Genomic DNA, 18,100 nt, shown 5'->3' with positions numbered 1-18,100 from the left:
GCATCCCATAGGTTTTGGGTCATCGTGTTTTCATTCTCATTTGTTTCTAGGTATTTTTTGATTTACTCTTTGATTTCTTCAGTGATCTCTTGGTTATTTAGTAGTGTATTGTTTAGCCTCCATGTGTTTGTATTTTTTACAGTTTTTTTCCTGTTATTGATATCTAGTCTCATAGCATTGTGGTCAGAAAAGTTACTTGATACGATTTCAATTTTTTTAAGTTTACCAAGGCTTGATTTGTAACCCAAGATATGATCTATCCTGGAGAATGTTCCATGAGCACTTGACAAGAAAGTGTATTCTGTTCTTTTTGGATGGAAGGTCCTATAAATATCAATTAAGTCCATCTTGTTTAATGTGTCATTTACAGCTTGTGTTCCCTTATTTATTTTCATTTGGAGGATCTGTCCATTGGTGAAAGTGGGGTGTCCCCTACTATGATTGTGTAACTGTCAATTTCCCCTTTTATGGCTCTTAGCATTTGCCGTATGTATTGAGGTGCTCGTATGTTGGGTGCATAAATATTTACAATTGTTATATCTTCTTCTTGGATTGATCCCTTGATCATTATGTAGTGTCCTTCTTTGTCTCTTGTAATAGTCTTTATTTTAAAGTCTATTCTGTCTGATATGAGAACTGCTAATCCAGCTCTCTTTTGATTTCCATTTGCATGGAATATCTTTTTCCATCCCCACACTTTCAGTCTGTATGTGTCCCTTGGTCTGAAGTGGGTCTCTTGTAGACAGTATATATATGGGTCTTGTTTTTGTATCCATTCAGCTAGTCTATGTCTTTTGGTTTGGAACATTTAATCCATTTACATTTAAGGTAGTTATCGATATGTGTGTTCCTATTACCATTTTCTTAATTGTTTTGGGTTTGTTACTGTAGGTGTTTTCCTTCTCCTGTGTTTCCTGCCTAGAGAAGTTCCTTTAGCATTTGTTGTAAAGCTGGTTTGGTGGTGGTGAATTCTCTTAGCTTTTGCTTGACTGTAAAGCTTTTAACTTCTCTGTTGAATTCGAATGAGATCCTTGCTGGGTAGAGTAATCTTAGTTGTAGATTTTTCCCTTTCATCACTTTAAATATGTCCTGCACTCCCTTCTGGCTTGCAGAGCTCTGCTGAAAAATCAGCTGTTAACCTTATGGGGATTCCCTTTTATGTTATTTGTTGCTTCTCCTTTGCTGCTTTTAATATTTTTTCTTTTTATTTAATTTTTGATAGTTTGATTAATATGTGTCCTGGTGTGTTTCTCCTTGGATTTATCCTGTATGGAACTCTCTGTGCTTCCTGGACTTGATTAACTGTTTCCTTTCCCATATTAGGGAATTTTTCAACTATAATCTCTTCAAATATTTTCTCAGTCCCTTTCTTTTTCTCTTCTTCTTCTGGGACCCCTATAATTCGAATGTTGGTGCATTTAATGTTGTCCCAGAGGTCTCTGAGACTGTCCTCAATTCTTTTCATTCTTTTTTCTTTATTCTGCTCTGTGGTAGTTATTTCCACTATTTTATCTTCCAGGTCACTTATCCGTTCTTCTGCCTCAGTTATTCTGCTATTGATTCCTTCTAGAGAAATTTTAATTTCATTTACTGTGTTGTTCATCATGGTTTATTTGCTCTTTAGTTCTTCTAGGTCCTTGTTAAATGTTTCTTGTATTTTCTCCATTCTATTTCCAAGATTTTGGATATCTTTCCTATCATTACTCTGAATTCTTTTTCAGGTAGACTGCCTATTTCCTCTTCATTTGTTTGATCTGGTGGGTTTTTAGCTCCTTCATCTGCTGCGTATTTCTCTGTCTTCTTATTTTGCTTATCTTTCCTTTTTTTAAAAAATGAAACATGTATATATATACACACAAAAATGATTTTTTTAGGTAGATTAAGTCTTGTTTTATTGAATGACTGACACAAAAATATTAAGAGTGGTAATTTCTGGGTCGTAGGATTATGAGAGATTTCTATTTTCTTATTTAGGCTCTTCTATATTTTCCATACTTTCTAAAATTAGTATGTATTTAGAAAGATGGTATTGAACAGTGATTATGAACAACGTGTAGCCACCTAGAGTTTGAATCCCAGTTAATCATTTACTACCTGCATGACCTTGTAAAATTTACTCAGTCCCTCTGTGCCTTGGTTTCCTTATGTGTAAATTAGGAATGATAATGACAGCACCTCATAAGTTTATTTTAAGGATTAAAATGAGCTAATATAAGTAAAGCACTTGGCCAATATTACCTAGCATGTAATAAGTATCATAAAAGTGTTGCTATCATTATTACAATCTAATTTTTTTAATATCTGCTTTTCAATATATATATATTACTTTGTTAAAAGGCAATATAAGCCAATATATATCATAAATTGCTTTGTATATGCTTATTTTGTTTTTTCCATTGGCAAACAAGCCCCTGGAGGAAAATGATGCTGTATATCTGCTCCTTGGAGCCTCTTTTACCTCTGTCATCCTCTGCCTGCAGCATTGGGCAAAGAGTAGGCATTCAGGACAGTCACACTGTAAATCATGCCTGTAGGAGGAAAGGCTAGCCATGGCTGTTCAATATATTAAGGCCCATCAAATCTAATTTCAGCTATTTGTCATGAAATAAGGTCTTCCGACTTTCAGCTGCATAGTGGGCCTGGGCTATAGTTCATGTTTACTGGCTCACTGATGAAGTAATGATAGATAGAATAATAGCAAATATTCATGAAAAAAATTTTTTTCCTATAAAAACTTCATCTCCATTTAGAAACACTAGAACTAAAATTGCACATTCAGTTTCTCACCAACATCTGGAGAGTTCCCATTCAGACATTCTATAAAGTCTATAAAAATGTTATATCCTCAGATGCACATAAACTCAAGTGAGAGTTTGACCTTCTATTTGAGCAAAGCAAAGAAACAGATTCCACTACTGAATGAGTGAATTTAAATATGGTCCATTTTACTGTGTCATAGGACACACGGTGACTTGCGTGCCCACAAAAATCAGTTAACTAAAAAGTAGGATCTAGAATAGGAAGGAATGACTCATGTTTTCAGAATAGGGGAAATAAAAATCAAGTCCTGGGCAGAGAGGCCTTATCTGAGTTAGAATAAATCTCTGACATGAAGGTAAATAAATAGCCCAGGAATAGGTATTGTCCAAGCAACACATTCTTAAAAATTTGCAGTAGAGTCAGAGAATGATGGGCTAAAAGGGACCTTTGGTTCTCGGAGCTGCGAGTCATTTTAGTAGCAGCAGTCATCTACAAAACATGTGAGGATGTCTCTATTGCTTTGTGATTTAAAGTATTTCAGGATACATAAATCAAACACTGCTCTGAAATAATGCTGGCCCTTTGGCCTGAAGAAGATTCACTGGGCAGTGGTTCGAGATAAGAATTGCATGACTTACTCAGCTCTTCCATGTTGACACTTTTGGGGACCATCTGCAGCAGAATGGCAGCAGTCTCCTTGATGAGTGGGAAGGCAGATGACAAAATGATGATGACCATGATGACAGTCAGGCTGGGGTCAATGTAGCACTGCCAGTTACATGGGTCCTCATGTTTCAGGGGAAGCACATAGAATATGATGGCTGTAATCACCACAACCACCGACCCCAGGGCATCTCCCATCACATGTAAAAGTACCCCTGCGGGGAAGAAAGAAAGACCAATAAAGCCCACGTGACACTCACTGACTTGGCTTCCCAAGTCTATGAATACCTGTTGCTATTTGTTCTCTGTTCAGTTAGAACAGCAGGCTGGATTCGAAAGTAAAAAACAATGGCCACTGCTGCACAGAAAACAAAACCTCAGGTCACCATCCCAGGACCCAGAGAACCTGGAACAGCCTAGGAAGATTCTGAGCTGCAGACACCTGTGGGAAGAGGGACTGTGCCAGTTCAAGGTGCCACATTGCTGCCACCTACCACCCATCAGAGGGCACCAAGCCTTAAACAGACGCTATGCAAATGGTTTCTTTTTCTTTCAGACAGGTGTCTTTGATTTAAATTGTTTTAAACAATTTCTTTTTTTTTTGGGGGGGGGGGTGTGCCGTGCCACGTGGTTTGTGGGATCTTAGTTCCCCAACCAGGGATCGAACCCAGGCCCACGGCAGTAAAACCACAGAGTCTTATCCACTGGACCACCAGGGAATTCCCAAACTTTTTCTTCCTAATTGAAGTATAGTTGATTTACAAAGTTGTGTTAGTTTCTGGTGTACAGCAAAGTGATTCAGGTATACATATTCTTTGTCATATTCCTTTCCATTATGCTTTGTTACAGGATAAATGTAATATTTTTATTTATTTATTTATTTATTCTTTGTCTTCCCTCTACCTTGATCCATTTTCCCCTTCCCTAAATGCATTTACTTACTTCTCACTTAGCCTGTGGTCACTTAAACTGCCTTTGGTTTAAGAGGTCCACCACAGTGTCCAGCAACATTCTCACTAAACAAAGAGCCCTTTGTAACAATAAAATAACATTTAAATTCTACAGATAATAACAAAAATTGTGGATGCCTTTACTTAAGGGAACCACTTGGAAAGTTTTCGGTTATGATACAGAAAGCGTGTAATTCTAAAGAAGATCTAAGTGTCCAATTGTTTGTTGGACATAGACTGAACTGGGATTTAGTGAATGGGGTGGAGATTTATTAGGATTATAAAGTATAAACACAAAGTTTTTTTTTTTTTTTTACAGAAAGCAACATCAGAATCTTTCTTTCCAAAGTATGGTTTGCAGACCAGAAGCACCAACATCACCTAGAAGCTTCTGAGAAAGGCAGAATCTCAGGCCCCACCTCCAATCTATTGAATCGATTCTGCATTTTAATAAGATCCCCAGGTGACTGAAATGCACATAAAAGTTTTCAAAGCGCTGCTCTAGAAGAAAGTATATGGATTAAGAAAGATCTGCTTTGTCCCTCCATGTATCCCAGATTCACTCAGTGGAATTAATAATCATCTAAAATACTAACAACTCACTCATGGCTGCAACTGAACAGTTTCACTTAGAAGAGGCTACTTCCTCCTGGCAGCGCTTCTAAGATTCTGAGTAGCATCATAGGTCGAATGGCATTTTGTAAACACACTAAATGTAGTTTGTGGCAACCTCCCCCCGCCACCAAAAAATTACAAGAATAAAAAGAATCCGCACATCTCCTTCTGGCTGAGTGTTTACTTATGGTAATAGGGTCCCGATTCAATAAATACATTAAGTAGTCCCATTTTTAAATTCTGTGCCCCCTTCTTCCCACCCCACCCCTACGGGAGCTTCTTACTCCCCAGTCCCTGTCCTCAGCCACAAAGAGAAACTCAAAATGCTCCCAAGAGTTGGTCTCTACGGCTTGTTTCTCCAGGAGGAACTGAAGATCAAAGCTTTAACCTTCTCCAGGACAGTACAAAATACTACCATAAAACTATGAAGACCAAATATTTCCTATATGCACTCGACATCATTTTCACTGCCTGAGACCATCTGTTATTCTCTTTTTCATGGATGTCAGCCTCGTTTCCTCCATTAGACTGTAAGTAACATGAAGGTGAGGGTCGTACCCTGCATTTCCTTCGTTTGTATTTTAGCACTGGAGGCATACAATCTAGGCACTCAATAAAAAACTATTTTCTGGTTCATCAGTCATAACTCCACGACATAGATTACCTTCTGCCTTTTACTTAATTATAATAACTGTAATGCTAGCTAACATATATGCACCAGACATTGTTGTAAGTATGTTGCATGTATTTACACATTAAGTCCTCTTAAGGACTCTCTAAAGTGGTTACTCTCTCCACTCTACAAATGAGGAAACTGAGGCACAGAGTAGCTTAGTAACTTATCCAAGAGCACACAGCTAGAAAGTGTGTGGGGATATAAATCTCCATAGTATGACTAGAGAACCGTTGTGCATCCTGCCCCATCTAAGTCCTAAATTCCAGTTTCAGGTTCTCCTTCTGAGAAATCTCATTACTGGCCCCTAAGAATTATATAAAAGAGTGTTCAGACTTATTTTTCACATAATCCACAGTAAGAATCTTATTTTGCATCCTAGCCCAGGCACAAACACACACTGAAACAAATGTTTCTTGAAAAAACAAAACCTATCCTTACACGGGATTTATTACTATTTTCTATTCTATTTCATTCAATTCTAGTTAGTTTTCAAAATGCTGATCATACTCTACTAAACTAATTTTACAACCCAAACTATCGTGACCTTCAGTCTGAAAAACTGCTTACAGCTTCATTTCACTAAATTCCTGAGATATTGCTGTGTGTTTTCTGGCCTCCCGTGCAAAGATGGTCATTATCTTCTGGGGACCTCAGTCCACTGGCAGGATTCTGGATAAGTGCGTCAGTAACTTCCAGACGGAGGATTATTCCCTGTGATGAGAAATCTCAAGAAAGGCTTCTCGAGAGATGTGCAAGACTCTGAAGAGGAAACAGACTTCAAAAGGCAATAGTCCCAGGCAGAGAAACTCAGAGAAAAGGTGTTCCAAGCAGAGAACTCAAAGGAGGCTGCAGAAGAGGATGTGCTTGTCAGGCAACGTGGGAGACGGGTGCGCTACATTTAGAGTCACAGGCCTGACAGTCTCTGTGAGTCATGGATCTTGTGAAAGTCAACCTCTCTGAGAAGCAAGATTCTCACTGGTGAAATGGGAATAAGGATAACATCTGCCTCACTTCTCAAAGAGGCTAGTTCTGAAGAGAACGTGATATTAGAAAAAAATGTGTATAAAAATCTAACGAAGGGGTCTTCCCTGGTGGCGCAGTGGTTGAGAATCTGCCTGCCAATGCAGGGGACACGGGTCCGAGCCCTGGTCTGGGAAGATCCCACGTGCCGCGGAGCAGCTAGGCCCGTGAGCCACAACTACTGAGCCTGCGCGTCTGGAGCCTGTGCTCCGCAACAAGAGAGGCCGTGACAGTGAGAGGCCCGCGCACCGTGATGAAGAGTGGCCCCCGCTTGCCGCAACCAGAGAAAGCCCTCGCACAGAAACGAAGACCCAACACAGTCAAAAATATAAATAAATAAATAAATAAATAAATAAATAAATAAATAAATAAAAGAAGTCTTGAAGGAAATACAAAAAAAAAAAAAAAATCTAACGAAAACATAGCCGGTGTGTGTGTGTGTACGCGCGTGTGTGTGTGTGTGTATCTGTGTGTGTGTATGTGTGTATGGCAGGATAAACTGTTGAAATACTGCAGTGATTTGCTTTTTGCTATTGACTGTCAGGATCATAGAATAACAGAGTCAGTAGAACGCTTGGAAATTGATGTGACCTAATCTGTAGCTCTGAAACTTGTTAGTGACTCAGCTATCTTGAATACATTTGTGTTGCATGTTGCCATCTCAAAGACTTTCAGGGATAATGTCTTATTATCATGCTAGTCAAAAGATGTTTTATTTTGTTATGTCTAGCTGAAATTTGAGTCACTTATTATGCATATATAATTCATAATAAAAATAAAATGTAGAAATTAAAAAAAAAAAAAGAGGACGTGAAACAACGTCTGAAAACCCACTGAGAAGTAAGTGCACAGAACTGATGGGAAGGCGATTCATTAAGCGAATCCTCTGTGCTGTTCCCATCAGCCATGTATCTCTCACAACAACACAGAGATATCGGCACTGCTATTATCTCCCTCATGTAGATAAGGAAACTGAAGGTCAAAGAGGGAACGTTACTTGCCCAAGGTCACATAGCTAGTGGAAGGCAGAGACAGAACTCAAACCAGATCTGCCTGCCTAAGCCCTCCTCACCCCACTATATGTGTGTCTTAAATGGTGGTGAGACAGGCTGGGACCTGGGACCTGGGACCCTTTGCTGCAGTGCTTGCACCTGGACAAACGTCTCCTTGAGCAACAGAATCAACAAGCTCACTTGTATGTGGCATCTTAAAAAAAAAAAAAAACAAAGCAAGCTCAGATACAGAGAACAGATTGGTGGTTGACAGAGGTGGCGGAGGGGTGGGCAAAATGGATGAATGGAGTCAAAAGGTACAAACTTCCAGTTATAAGATAAATAAGTCATGGAGATGCCACGTAAGTCAGGGTGACTATAATGATGAACCTAGTGGCAGGGCAGGAATAAAGACGCAGACGTAGAGAATGGACTTGAGGACACCGGGTGCGGAGGGGGAAGCTGGGACAAAGTGAGAGAGTGGCATGGACATATATACACTACCAAATGTAAAACCGATAGCTAGTGGGAAGCAGCCGCATAGCACAGGGAGATCAGCTCGGTGCTCTGTGACCACCTAGAGGGGTGGGATAGGGAGGGTGGGAGGGAGACGCAAGAGGGAAGAGATATGGGGATATATGTATATGTATAGCTGATTCACTTTGTTATAAAGCAGAAACTAACACACCATTGTAAAGCAATTATACTCCAATAAATGTGTGTTAAAAAATAATAATAAATAAAATAAGGTAAAAATAATAATACTGTACCATATATTTGAAAGTTGCCAAGAGAATAGATCTTAAAAGTTCTCATTATGAGAAAAAATAAATTGTTACTGTGCATAATGATGGATGTTAACCAGACACTGTTATTCACGTATTTATATTTATACTGTGGTGATCATTTCACAATACATACAAAGATCGAATCATTATGTTGTACACCTGAAACTAGTGTTATATGCCAATAATATCTCAATTAAAGAAAGAATAAAAAACAGAATGTGCTTTGAAAAGGTAAAGTGCTATGATGGTGAACTCCATCTTAAAAACCCATTAAATATATATATATAGAATATATATGTTATTAATATATATTATATATGTAATACATAGTAATAATATATATACTATATATATATATTTATATTTAAACTGAACCTAAATAAAAGGATAAACTAAAGGATTATGAGTTTTCATCACAGATGCTCTTTCCAAAAAGATTCACCACCATGTTTTTTAGGAATTCCCCTGTTGCAGTTAAATTTTTTTAACTAATTCATTTAGAAATTTTTAGGAGCTCATGTGCTGCTGTTGTTCTTTTCTGATTTTCCCTCCAGATTCATTCTGGGTATCACTTTGTAAAACAGATGTGAGACTCTCAGCAATGAAGGCGTTTCCTGCATTATTTGTTTTTCTTTGTATTGTTTACCTCTAAGCCCCACTTCAGGCTTCCTCACACCATCTAAAGGTAAAGGGCTGCATAACTTCTGTTGAAATTCTCCATCAGATTGGGAATTGGGCTTTCTTGAATCACTCTGAAGCAAAATCTGTGCCCAAGAAGTTGGAAAGGGGAGATGTAGTGTACCATGTTGGTGTCTGGTGAGAAACCCACTTTTGAACTCCCAGGGCTAAACTTTGCCCTGGGTTTGTGACCTTGAGCGTATGGTAGGAGGGATGCAAGGGATGTGCCTTCCTCTGTCTCCCCAGAACCCCCCTCTTTGGACCTTGAGGTGGAGACTCAACTGAACCAACAGACCATCTCAGGAGCAGTTTTCTGGCCAAAATAAGTGAGGCAATGCGGGTCAGTCAGCAAGGTCACTTGGGGCATAACCTTGGATAGATCCCACCTACGCTCTTCCAACCTTTATCAAAATGATATCCAATTCAAACAGGCTGCATTTTATGTTAGCAATATCCACGGGCGGGCAAAATCAAGCGGTAGTATGCCAGGGATCCGTGAGACTCTGGAGCAGGCAGCGTGAGCATGGGCCTAAGTGGAGCAAGGATAAATCATTAGCAACTCTGTCTCCCCCAGAATCGATGCTGTGATTGGGCAAGAGACCTAGGTAATAGTCTCTGCATGTAACCAGCCTACTTTCTAACACACCTATGAAAAGGCAAACAGAAATGAAGAGTCCAGCCTAGTCCATATGTGTAACACTGAAAAGGATTTCAGCTTGACCCCAAGTCAATCCTACCTCTGATATTCAGGGCTTCGGACTTCTTCTCCTTTTTCATAGTCTCTTCTGGTTCATTCTGCGTAGTCAGGGAATCACCTGCATTCAAAGAAGAAACCTTGTGTTGTGTATAAGTTCTACAAACAAAAAGAACCAATGGACTCAAAAAAGCGTTTTGTTATTTTCAAAGCCCACTACCTCATCAGCTCCCCCACCACCACCACCACCTCTCCAAACACACAGCAGAGTAGCACATTTTGGCCTTTAAATCAGCCTTGTGATTCACCTTTGGACTTCCTTCACACTTTCATTCAAGTTCAAACAAACAAACAAACAAACAAAGAGGCAGTGGGAATCCATCCACCCCCAACCCCAAACCCATAACTCCCAGGGGGACAGAAGGATGGGCAAAGGGGGAGGGAGAAAAACAAAGTGCAGATAGTATCCAATGGAGGAGGGAGGGGTGGGGAGTGCTATCTGTTGCCCAATAATAATAACTGATTTCCAAGAGGATCAATACTCCCATACAAAGAGAATAGGGGGAGGGGAAAAGAAGCAAAGGGGGCCCGAGGACCCAGGAGGAAAAAGAAAAGAAACGGGGGAATACGTTCAGTTAGCGGCACAGACTTAAAGCCGGCCGGCAGAGGAAATAGTTGTGGTTTTTTTTTTGTTTTTTTGTTTTGTTTTTTTAAAAGCAGACAGGTAAAAAGAGGGCGTGGGGCGAGGAGGAAGGGACCGGGTGCGCGGGGGAGGGAAGGGCAACGCGGTCCAGAAGATGCAACCGAAAGGCACCTGCTACGTTGGAGAACACGGTCGCCCCCTTCTCGTCCACCGAGGCCACCCGGAGGGTCACGGCCGAGTCGCGGCCGGGGGCTGGCAGGGCGGCGGCGTGCCAGCGGCCCTCGGCGCCTTGGGGACCCGGGAAGACGCCGCGAGGGCCGCCCCCGGCCGCTGGCTGCTGATGCCGCTGCTGTTGGCGGCGGCGGCGGCCGCAGCAGGCGAACCAGGCGGCGCAGTCCTGGAAGATGAGCAGCCCGACCACGTTGACGGCCAGCCCCAGGGCGCCCACGATGAGCACCAGCTCGGGGTCATCGATGCGCTCGGGCCGGGCCAGGCGCAGCACGGCCTCCACGAAGATGGTGAAGCAGAGCGCGGTAAGGAAGACGGCGTTGCTGAGCGCGCCCACCACCTCGGCGCGGGCGTAGCCGTAGGTGGCGCTCAGGCCCCCGCGGGGGCGCCGGGCGATGTAGCCGGCGCTCAGCCCCACGCACAGCGAGATCAGGTCCGACAGCATGTTGAAGGAGTCGGACAGCAGCGCGATGGAGTTGCCCAGGTAGCCCGACACCAGCTCGGCCACGAAGAAGGCGACGGTGAGCACGAGCATGAACAGCAGCCGGCACGTCTTGCCCGAGTAGCGGCCCATCCCCGCCCGGCCGATCGTCCCGCCGCCACAGGTGGGGCGCGGCGCCCTGGACTCTGCCGTGGCCTGGTCCCCGCCTCCCGGGCCGCCCTGCCCGCCGGCGCCCGGGCTTCTTATAAGGCGGAGGCGGAGGCCGAGCGGCCCCGGTCCCCGCACGTCCAGAGTCTAAAGGAAGGGCCGGGCGGCCGTATCTAAGGGACCTTTCGCCGCCTCCCCGACCCCTGCCCCTCCCTCGCGGCTCGGCCTCCCTTGGCACGTGGCCACGGGCCAGTGTCTGTCCTTCTAAGGACGGAAGTGGGCAGAGAGGGGAGCTGCCGAAAAGAGGGGGCGTGCCTGGATGGCCCTCGTCACAGACACCCCCTAAATACAAGCGGTGTTCACCCGACGACCCCTTTTCTCCAGTCCATCCGGGCCGTGACTGTTGGCTTTTAGTGATAAGGACCTTGACTGCTGCGGGGTGTGTTCGCAGTGGTGGACGTGAACACCTTCGCGTACGTGCCCAGACGCCCGATTCATTACAGATTCCCTAATAAGCTGGGAGCACCGACCCGTCCCACCCTGCCCTTCCGGGTGCTTCCTGCCTTGCATTTTGCGAAGTTTGAGCTGATTGCTCACTTGGCGCTCCCACTCCACCACCACACGTGGTATAGCTATTTTATCCTCTTTTCTTGCTCACAGCCTTCATAAAGGGCACACTCTCGCTTCCGTCACCCCCTCATGGCCCAGCATCATCCCTGGCCGCCTTTAGGAACTTGGCTCACAAGGTCGCCTTCCAGAGGTGAACTGCAGGCAGCCCTGGGGGAGAGCTCAGATCACACTTCCGTGAGCCTGGCACCCCCTCCCAGCTCTCAGAAATGCAGTTTCTCTGTCATAGGTGCAGGTCTCTTGGCCACCAAAGAGGACAAGGCTGGACTTCTCTGTGTACTTGTCTCCGTTCTCCATTGGAGAGAATATTCTCCTCACCCCCATGGGTCCCTCCCAGCATGACCTGATAGAGTTCGGTGACTGACCTACGTGAAGGCTTATTCCAAATAGAGCCTTTCTGTTGACAACAGGCTGTGTTCCAAGTAAATGTTACCCAGAAAAGGACTGTCCCCAGGACTCGGGGAAAAACCAAGGATCCGGGTCTTTGAAGATGAGTGTTTGCTCTTGGTCAGTTCAGGGAGCGGGGTGGGGGAACCTTGCAGGTTTCTTTATTGGTTTGTTTTAGTTTTATACTCTTGTCTCATTCCAAAAAAGATCTGAGGGTGAAGTCTGATGATCTCTCTTCTCCCTCCCCCATCCCCAACCCCTGAACTTTAACCATTACTAAAAAAACACATCTGCTTTTGGCTTGGAGATGAATAAAAATGTCTCACTCCAAAATAGACACAGAATCCGTTCAGGGAACATTCTAATTCTAGTCCCATTCATTGCCTTAGCCTTGTAAAGCATGATCTTATCTTTTAATGGTCCCCGAGGGTCCTTAACAAGCATGCAAAAACTTCTTGGATCTGAGGGTTCCACCTTATACCAGATGATCCTCGAAATTCTGGGAACCTATGATGCGTTCCCTTTCCACCTCCAGGAAAATATCCCTACAGTGAGAACTTGAGGAAATTGATCATTTAAAGTCTTCTCTAGGGACTTCCCTGGAGGTCCAGTGGTTAAGACTCCGTGCTACCAATGCAGGGGACATGGGTTCGAGCACTGGTCAGGGATCTAAGATCCCACATGCCCCACGGCGTGGCCAAAAATAAAATTAAAAAAAAACACACACCACTGTTATTTCAAAAATAAATCAATAAATAAAGTCTTCTTCAAAAATTAGTATTAAAATGATCAAAAACTAAAAAGCAGTAAAGAGATATAGGCTGATGAAAGTTTTGAGGCTGAATGGTCTTGCACAAGTTCCTTAATTGTCTGGGCCTGTTTTCACTACTGTAAAATGAGGATCATAATAGTGCCCTCTCATAAGGTTGTGAGGATTGAAGGGGTTAATAGGTGAAAAGTGATTATAACAGTGCTATTGTAACAGATTATAATAGTAAGCACTCAATAAATGTTAACTGCTTATTTAAAAAAAAAAAAAAAAGCAGACAGGAAGAAAAAGAAGGTGTGGGATGAAGAAGAGAGTGGGCAAGAGAAGGGAAGAATGAAGTGGTCCAGAGGGCCACATGATTAGTATTAGTATTAATATTAGTAATACAGCATGTGTAACAAAATTGCTATTGAGCCACAGACGACACACTCTAACACAAGAAGAAGCTATGCCCCAGTACTGCAGACTACGAAACCCCTGAGACATGTAACCTATGACAGAAAGCCAAGCAGTCAAAATAAGAGAGAAAGGCCTTTTGGAGATCACTTGACAGCGCTAACACAGTCCCCGCTGATTGCATTTCTCTGTCATTCACAACTGCAAGAAAAACCTGAGAACAGCAGAAATATATCACTTGTGCCTGTTTCCCAGTCCTTCTCCTAACCAAAGGCATATAAGAAGAATTATGTCATTGCCCTGGGAGGGCAGTCAGTGGAACTAGAAAGCCAGCGGCTGAGGAAGCGTAGTGCCCTGCCCAGGGCCTAGTTCCTGACTTCAAGAAAGTCTAAAGACTAAGGATGTCAACCAAAAGCACTTAAGGAAAATGTTCTGATATATATAGCTGTGTGTATATGTATATACATACATATCGCTGGGTGTACATATATATATAGTTGTGTGTAAATATACATATAGTTTGTGTGTGTGTGTATGTATACATACACATCTATATGTATATAGGTTATACATATATAATCTAAGTTAATTGTCAAAAATTTAGACTGCATCTTATAGTTACTATGAATTATGAGGTTTCGGTAGCTTTTTTTTTTTTAATTTTTATTGGAGTATAGTTGATTTACAATGTTGTGTTAGTGTCAGGAGCATAGCAAGTGAATCAGTTATACATATACATATATCCACTCTTTTTTTTTTAGATTCTTTTCCCATATAGGCCATTAAAGAGTATTAAGTAGAGTTCCCTGTGCTATACAGTAGGGTCCTTATTAGTTATCTATTTTATATATAGTAGTGTGTATATGTCAATTCCAATCTCCCAGTTTATCCCTCCCCCCCAACCCCCTGATAACTATAAGTTTGTTTTCTACATTTGTAACTCTATTTCTGTTTTGTAAAGTTCATTTGTACCATTTTTTTAATTCCACATATAAGCAATATCATATGATATTTCTCTTTCTCTGTCTGACTTACTTCACTCAGTATGCCAATCTCTAGGTCCATCCATGTTGCTGCAAATGGCATTATTTCGTTCTTCTTTATGGCTGAGTGATATTCCATTGTATATATGCACCACATCTTCTTTATCCATTCCTCTGTTGATGGACATTTAGGTTGCTTCCATGTCTTGGCTGTTGTAAATAGTGCTGCAATGAACATTGGGGTGCGTGTATCTTTTTGAATTATGGTTTTCTCCAGATATCTGCCCAGGATCGGGAGCTTTTGGTTACTGAGCTCTGACTCTCTGCCTAGCCCTTGTGCTGAGTACTTTATAGTCATTATCTCATTTCATCCTCACAACAGCCCCATAAAATAAGTACAGGAAGACTACAGAGATATTGTGGGTTCGGTTCCAGACGACCCCAATGAAGCCCAATGAAGCGAATATTACAATAAAGTGAGTCACACAGAATTTTTGGTTTCCCAGTGTATTTAAAAGCTATGTTTACACTATACCGTGGTCTATGTTCTCATCTATAATCTGGAGATAGAGACATCACTCTTTCACACAATGGTGATGGGAATCAAAAAGGATAGCATAGTGGAGGGCCCTGCATGGCACCTTGAGTAGATAATCAACAAATAGTGGCTCCTTTCCTTAACTTCTGGCCATCATCATTCCCAGACTTGTTGACTTCTAGTAAGTAACATTGTAGAATCCCCTTCACAGTTATTTCTATTACCCTAGGTTTTATAAGATCATCTATTCCCCCTTTGTTCAAATAATCTAATTAGCTTAGGACTAATTAACTATTGATTAATGTATTATGAATGTAAAATATTGATTAGTGAAATATTTTATGAATATTAAAATATTTAAAATAAAATATTTTATGAATATACAACTTCAAACTTCTCAGCTATCCTTGCTATCCTTCTTCATCCATCACGACCTTGTCTTCTGTTATTACATGGTAGAAGAATAGAGAGAATTGGAGTAACTGGACTGGGAGACATAACTTTATTACCATTGCAAAATGAGAGGTTGTGTCGAGTATTGAAATAAAGTCTAGAGGGAAACTAAGATTCTCAGCCTCCAACACTAAATTATTGTACAACTTAAACCAGTCACTAAATTTCTGAGCTTTAGTTTCCTAATCTGTAAGTGGAAATAAGAACTTCATACTACGTAATGCATATTTGATGTTCTAAACATCAAATAAGATAATGAAGGTACAAATACATAGACAAATAAAAGGCATTGTTATTGTAATTGTGAAGCCATGGATCCATAATCAACATGAGTTCTAGAAAGCAAGTACTATATTTGTAACAACCAGCAATTGAAATAGGTCAGCTAAGGTTTTAGGTTGTCTGGAACTCCCTCCCTGCTTCCTTCTCATGAGATACCCTGTCCTCTTTGACACAGACATGGGCATGTAATGGAGGCTGAGCCAATCATAGTTCCTCATCCCTTAGTCACAGTGCTTGACTCAAGGGATGGGCACTTAATCCAAGATGGGTCAGAGTTCTTCTCTTGGAATTTTCAGAATGGATCTGGTAAAGAAAGGGTTTCCATTCCTTGTCTGGTTACTAAGCAGTGAGGGTGTGACTCAGAGCCCCTGGTAATTATGTTTCCCGCTGCTTCCTTTCCAATACCCTTCGATCTGCAGTAGGAAAGGAAACAGAAAGAAATGAATCACTAATGGAATTCAAGTCTCTGGTTCCAACTTGACTATGTGAACCAATACATTTTCCCTCTTTGCTCAAGCAAGTATAAGTTGGATTTTTGTCACTTGCAAGCAGATACTTCCGGTCAATAGTTGGCCAAGAACCCATGCCTATTATAAAGTGCTAAGAATGGTTTCTCCCCTTCTCCACATTCAAGACACATGAGAAATATAAATTTAAGCCTTAACAAAATAAAATGGCAAAATAAATATGACCTTTCCTCACTTCGATTCTTCCCCAGTGCTGGAAAAATTATTTCTGCTTCATTCTCGTCCCCCCTCCAGAGGAAAAACTTGAAAAATTGTGACAGTCTTTATTTCCTCAAATTCCATTCTCTCTGCCACTGACTCCAATCCCATCTCCATCTCCACCAAAGCCACTGGAAAGGCTTTGTCAAAGTTACTCATGGCCTCCTAATTCTTGAATCCATTGGTTTTCTATCCTCATCTTGCTGGAATTCTCAGCAACATTTGTTGCTAAAGACCTTGCTTTCCTTCTTGGACACTCTCCATTTGACCACTGAACAATGTACCCTCTTGGTTTCCCTTATATCTCGTTGATAGTTCCTCCATCTCTTCTCTAAATCTCTAAATAGTGCAGCATCCCAGCACTCAGTCCTAGGCTCCCCACTCCTCTGTGTCTATGCTGTGGTAATTGGGTGTTACTGTCCATGTGGGAGGTAGAGACCATGTCTGTCCCACTGGTTGCCATATCCCCAATGCACAGAGGGCTCCAGAAGGAGGGGGGAATGGCATGAGCCAAGGCCTGGAGAATGGACTTTGGGGTGGTAGAGTGGAAGGAGATGAGGCTTTGGGTGGCAAAGGACTGATTATTGAAAGTCTCCTAAGCCAGGTAAAGGATTTGGGACTCAATCTTAGGGAAATAGGAAGCCACTGATCAATCAGGAGAGTGAGAGCCATTGGTCAGTCAACAGATATTTAGTGAACATTTGCCATATTCTAGGCACTGGTCTAAGAAAGGATATAGCTGAGAATAAGAGACAAGGACCCTGCTCTTGTAGATCCTACATTCTAGAGGAGATAACAGGAAATTAAAAGAAAGAATGAACAAAAGAATAAAAGAAGGAGGGAGGGAAGGAGAGAGAAAGAAAAGGAAGGAAGAAGAGAAGGGAGGGCGGGAGGGAGGAAGGGAGTTGTCAGGTAGTGATAAAGGCTATTTTGAAAATAAATTGTCTACTCCAGTGGCCTTCAAACAGTTTTGTACTATGGAATGGCTGTGGAACTACTTTAGATGGGATGGTCATGGAAGCCCTCTCCAAAGAGATGAAAATTAAGCTGAAACCTAAGTGGCAGCAGAAGCCAGCCCTGAGTAGAACTGGGAAGAGCATTCCAGGCAATGCCCACAAGTGCAAAATCCCTACAGCAGAGAAATGAGTGGGATGTTTCGTGGAGTAAAAAATGGCTGGGATGGCTAGAACTTAGTAAGCAAGGGGAGAGGGGTAAGACCTGAAATCAGAGAGGCACGAGGAAAGTGAGATGTTTCTTGGAGCCATGTCTATCAAAAAGGGAAGCATGAAAGAAAAGAAAGCCATGCAGTACAAAAATGTTTCTTAAGGCTGACCTGCTTTTACTCTTTGTATTAGCTGCCTGATCTCTGGAGGAATTTGAGTATCCAATGCATGGCTAAACTTTTTTTTTTAAGTAGACTTTATTTTTTGAAACAGTTTTAGGTTCACAGCAAAACTGATCACAAAGTACAGTGCTTCCATATAACCTTCTCGCATACACATCCCCCATTATCAACATCCAGCACCAGCATTGTACACTAGTTGTAACTGATAAAACTACATTGACAGATCATTGTAACCCAGAGTCCATAATTTACATTGGGGTTCACTCTTGGTCTTGTATGTTCTATGGATTTGGACAAAT

General features: G+C 42.0%; 1 protein-coding gene across 2 annotated transcripts in view; it reads right to left on the bottom strand.

Moving 5' to 3' along the window:
- The window catches only part of SLC30A10 (solute carrier family 30 member 10), a 46,806-nt gene that overhangs the window by 9,713 nt on the left and 18,993 nt on the right, over positions 1-18,100 (bottom strand). The window contains exons 1-3 of one of the 2 annotated variants that reach the window (XM_059905669.1): positions 10,651-11,281; positions 9,880-9,957; positions 3,399-3,638 (exon numbers count right to left, since the gene is read on the bottom strand). In XM_059905669.1, coding sequence (XP_059761652.1) covers positions 3,399-3,638; positions 9,880-9,957; positions 10,651-11,281 — 949 coding nt within the window. Of the gene's footprint in view, positions 1-3,398; positions 3,639-9,879; positions 9,958-10,650; positions 11,282-18,100 lie in introns of those variants that run through there. The other variant, XM_059905678.1, reaches the window with a different exon arrangement.

This window comes from Balaenoptera ricei, chromosome 1 (assembly GCF_028023285.1).
Source record: "Balaenoptera ricei isolate mBalRic1 chromosome 1, mBalRic1.hap2, whole genome shotgun sequence".
Classification (NCBI taxonomy): Eukaryota; Metazoa; Chordata; class Mammalia; order Artiodactyla; family Balaenopteridae; genus Balaenoptera; species Balaenoptera ricei.
This window is presented reverse-complemented; position numbering and strand designations above follow the sequence as displayed.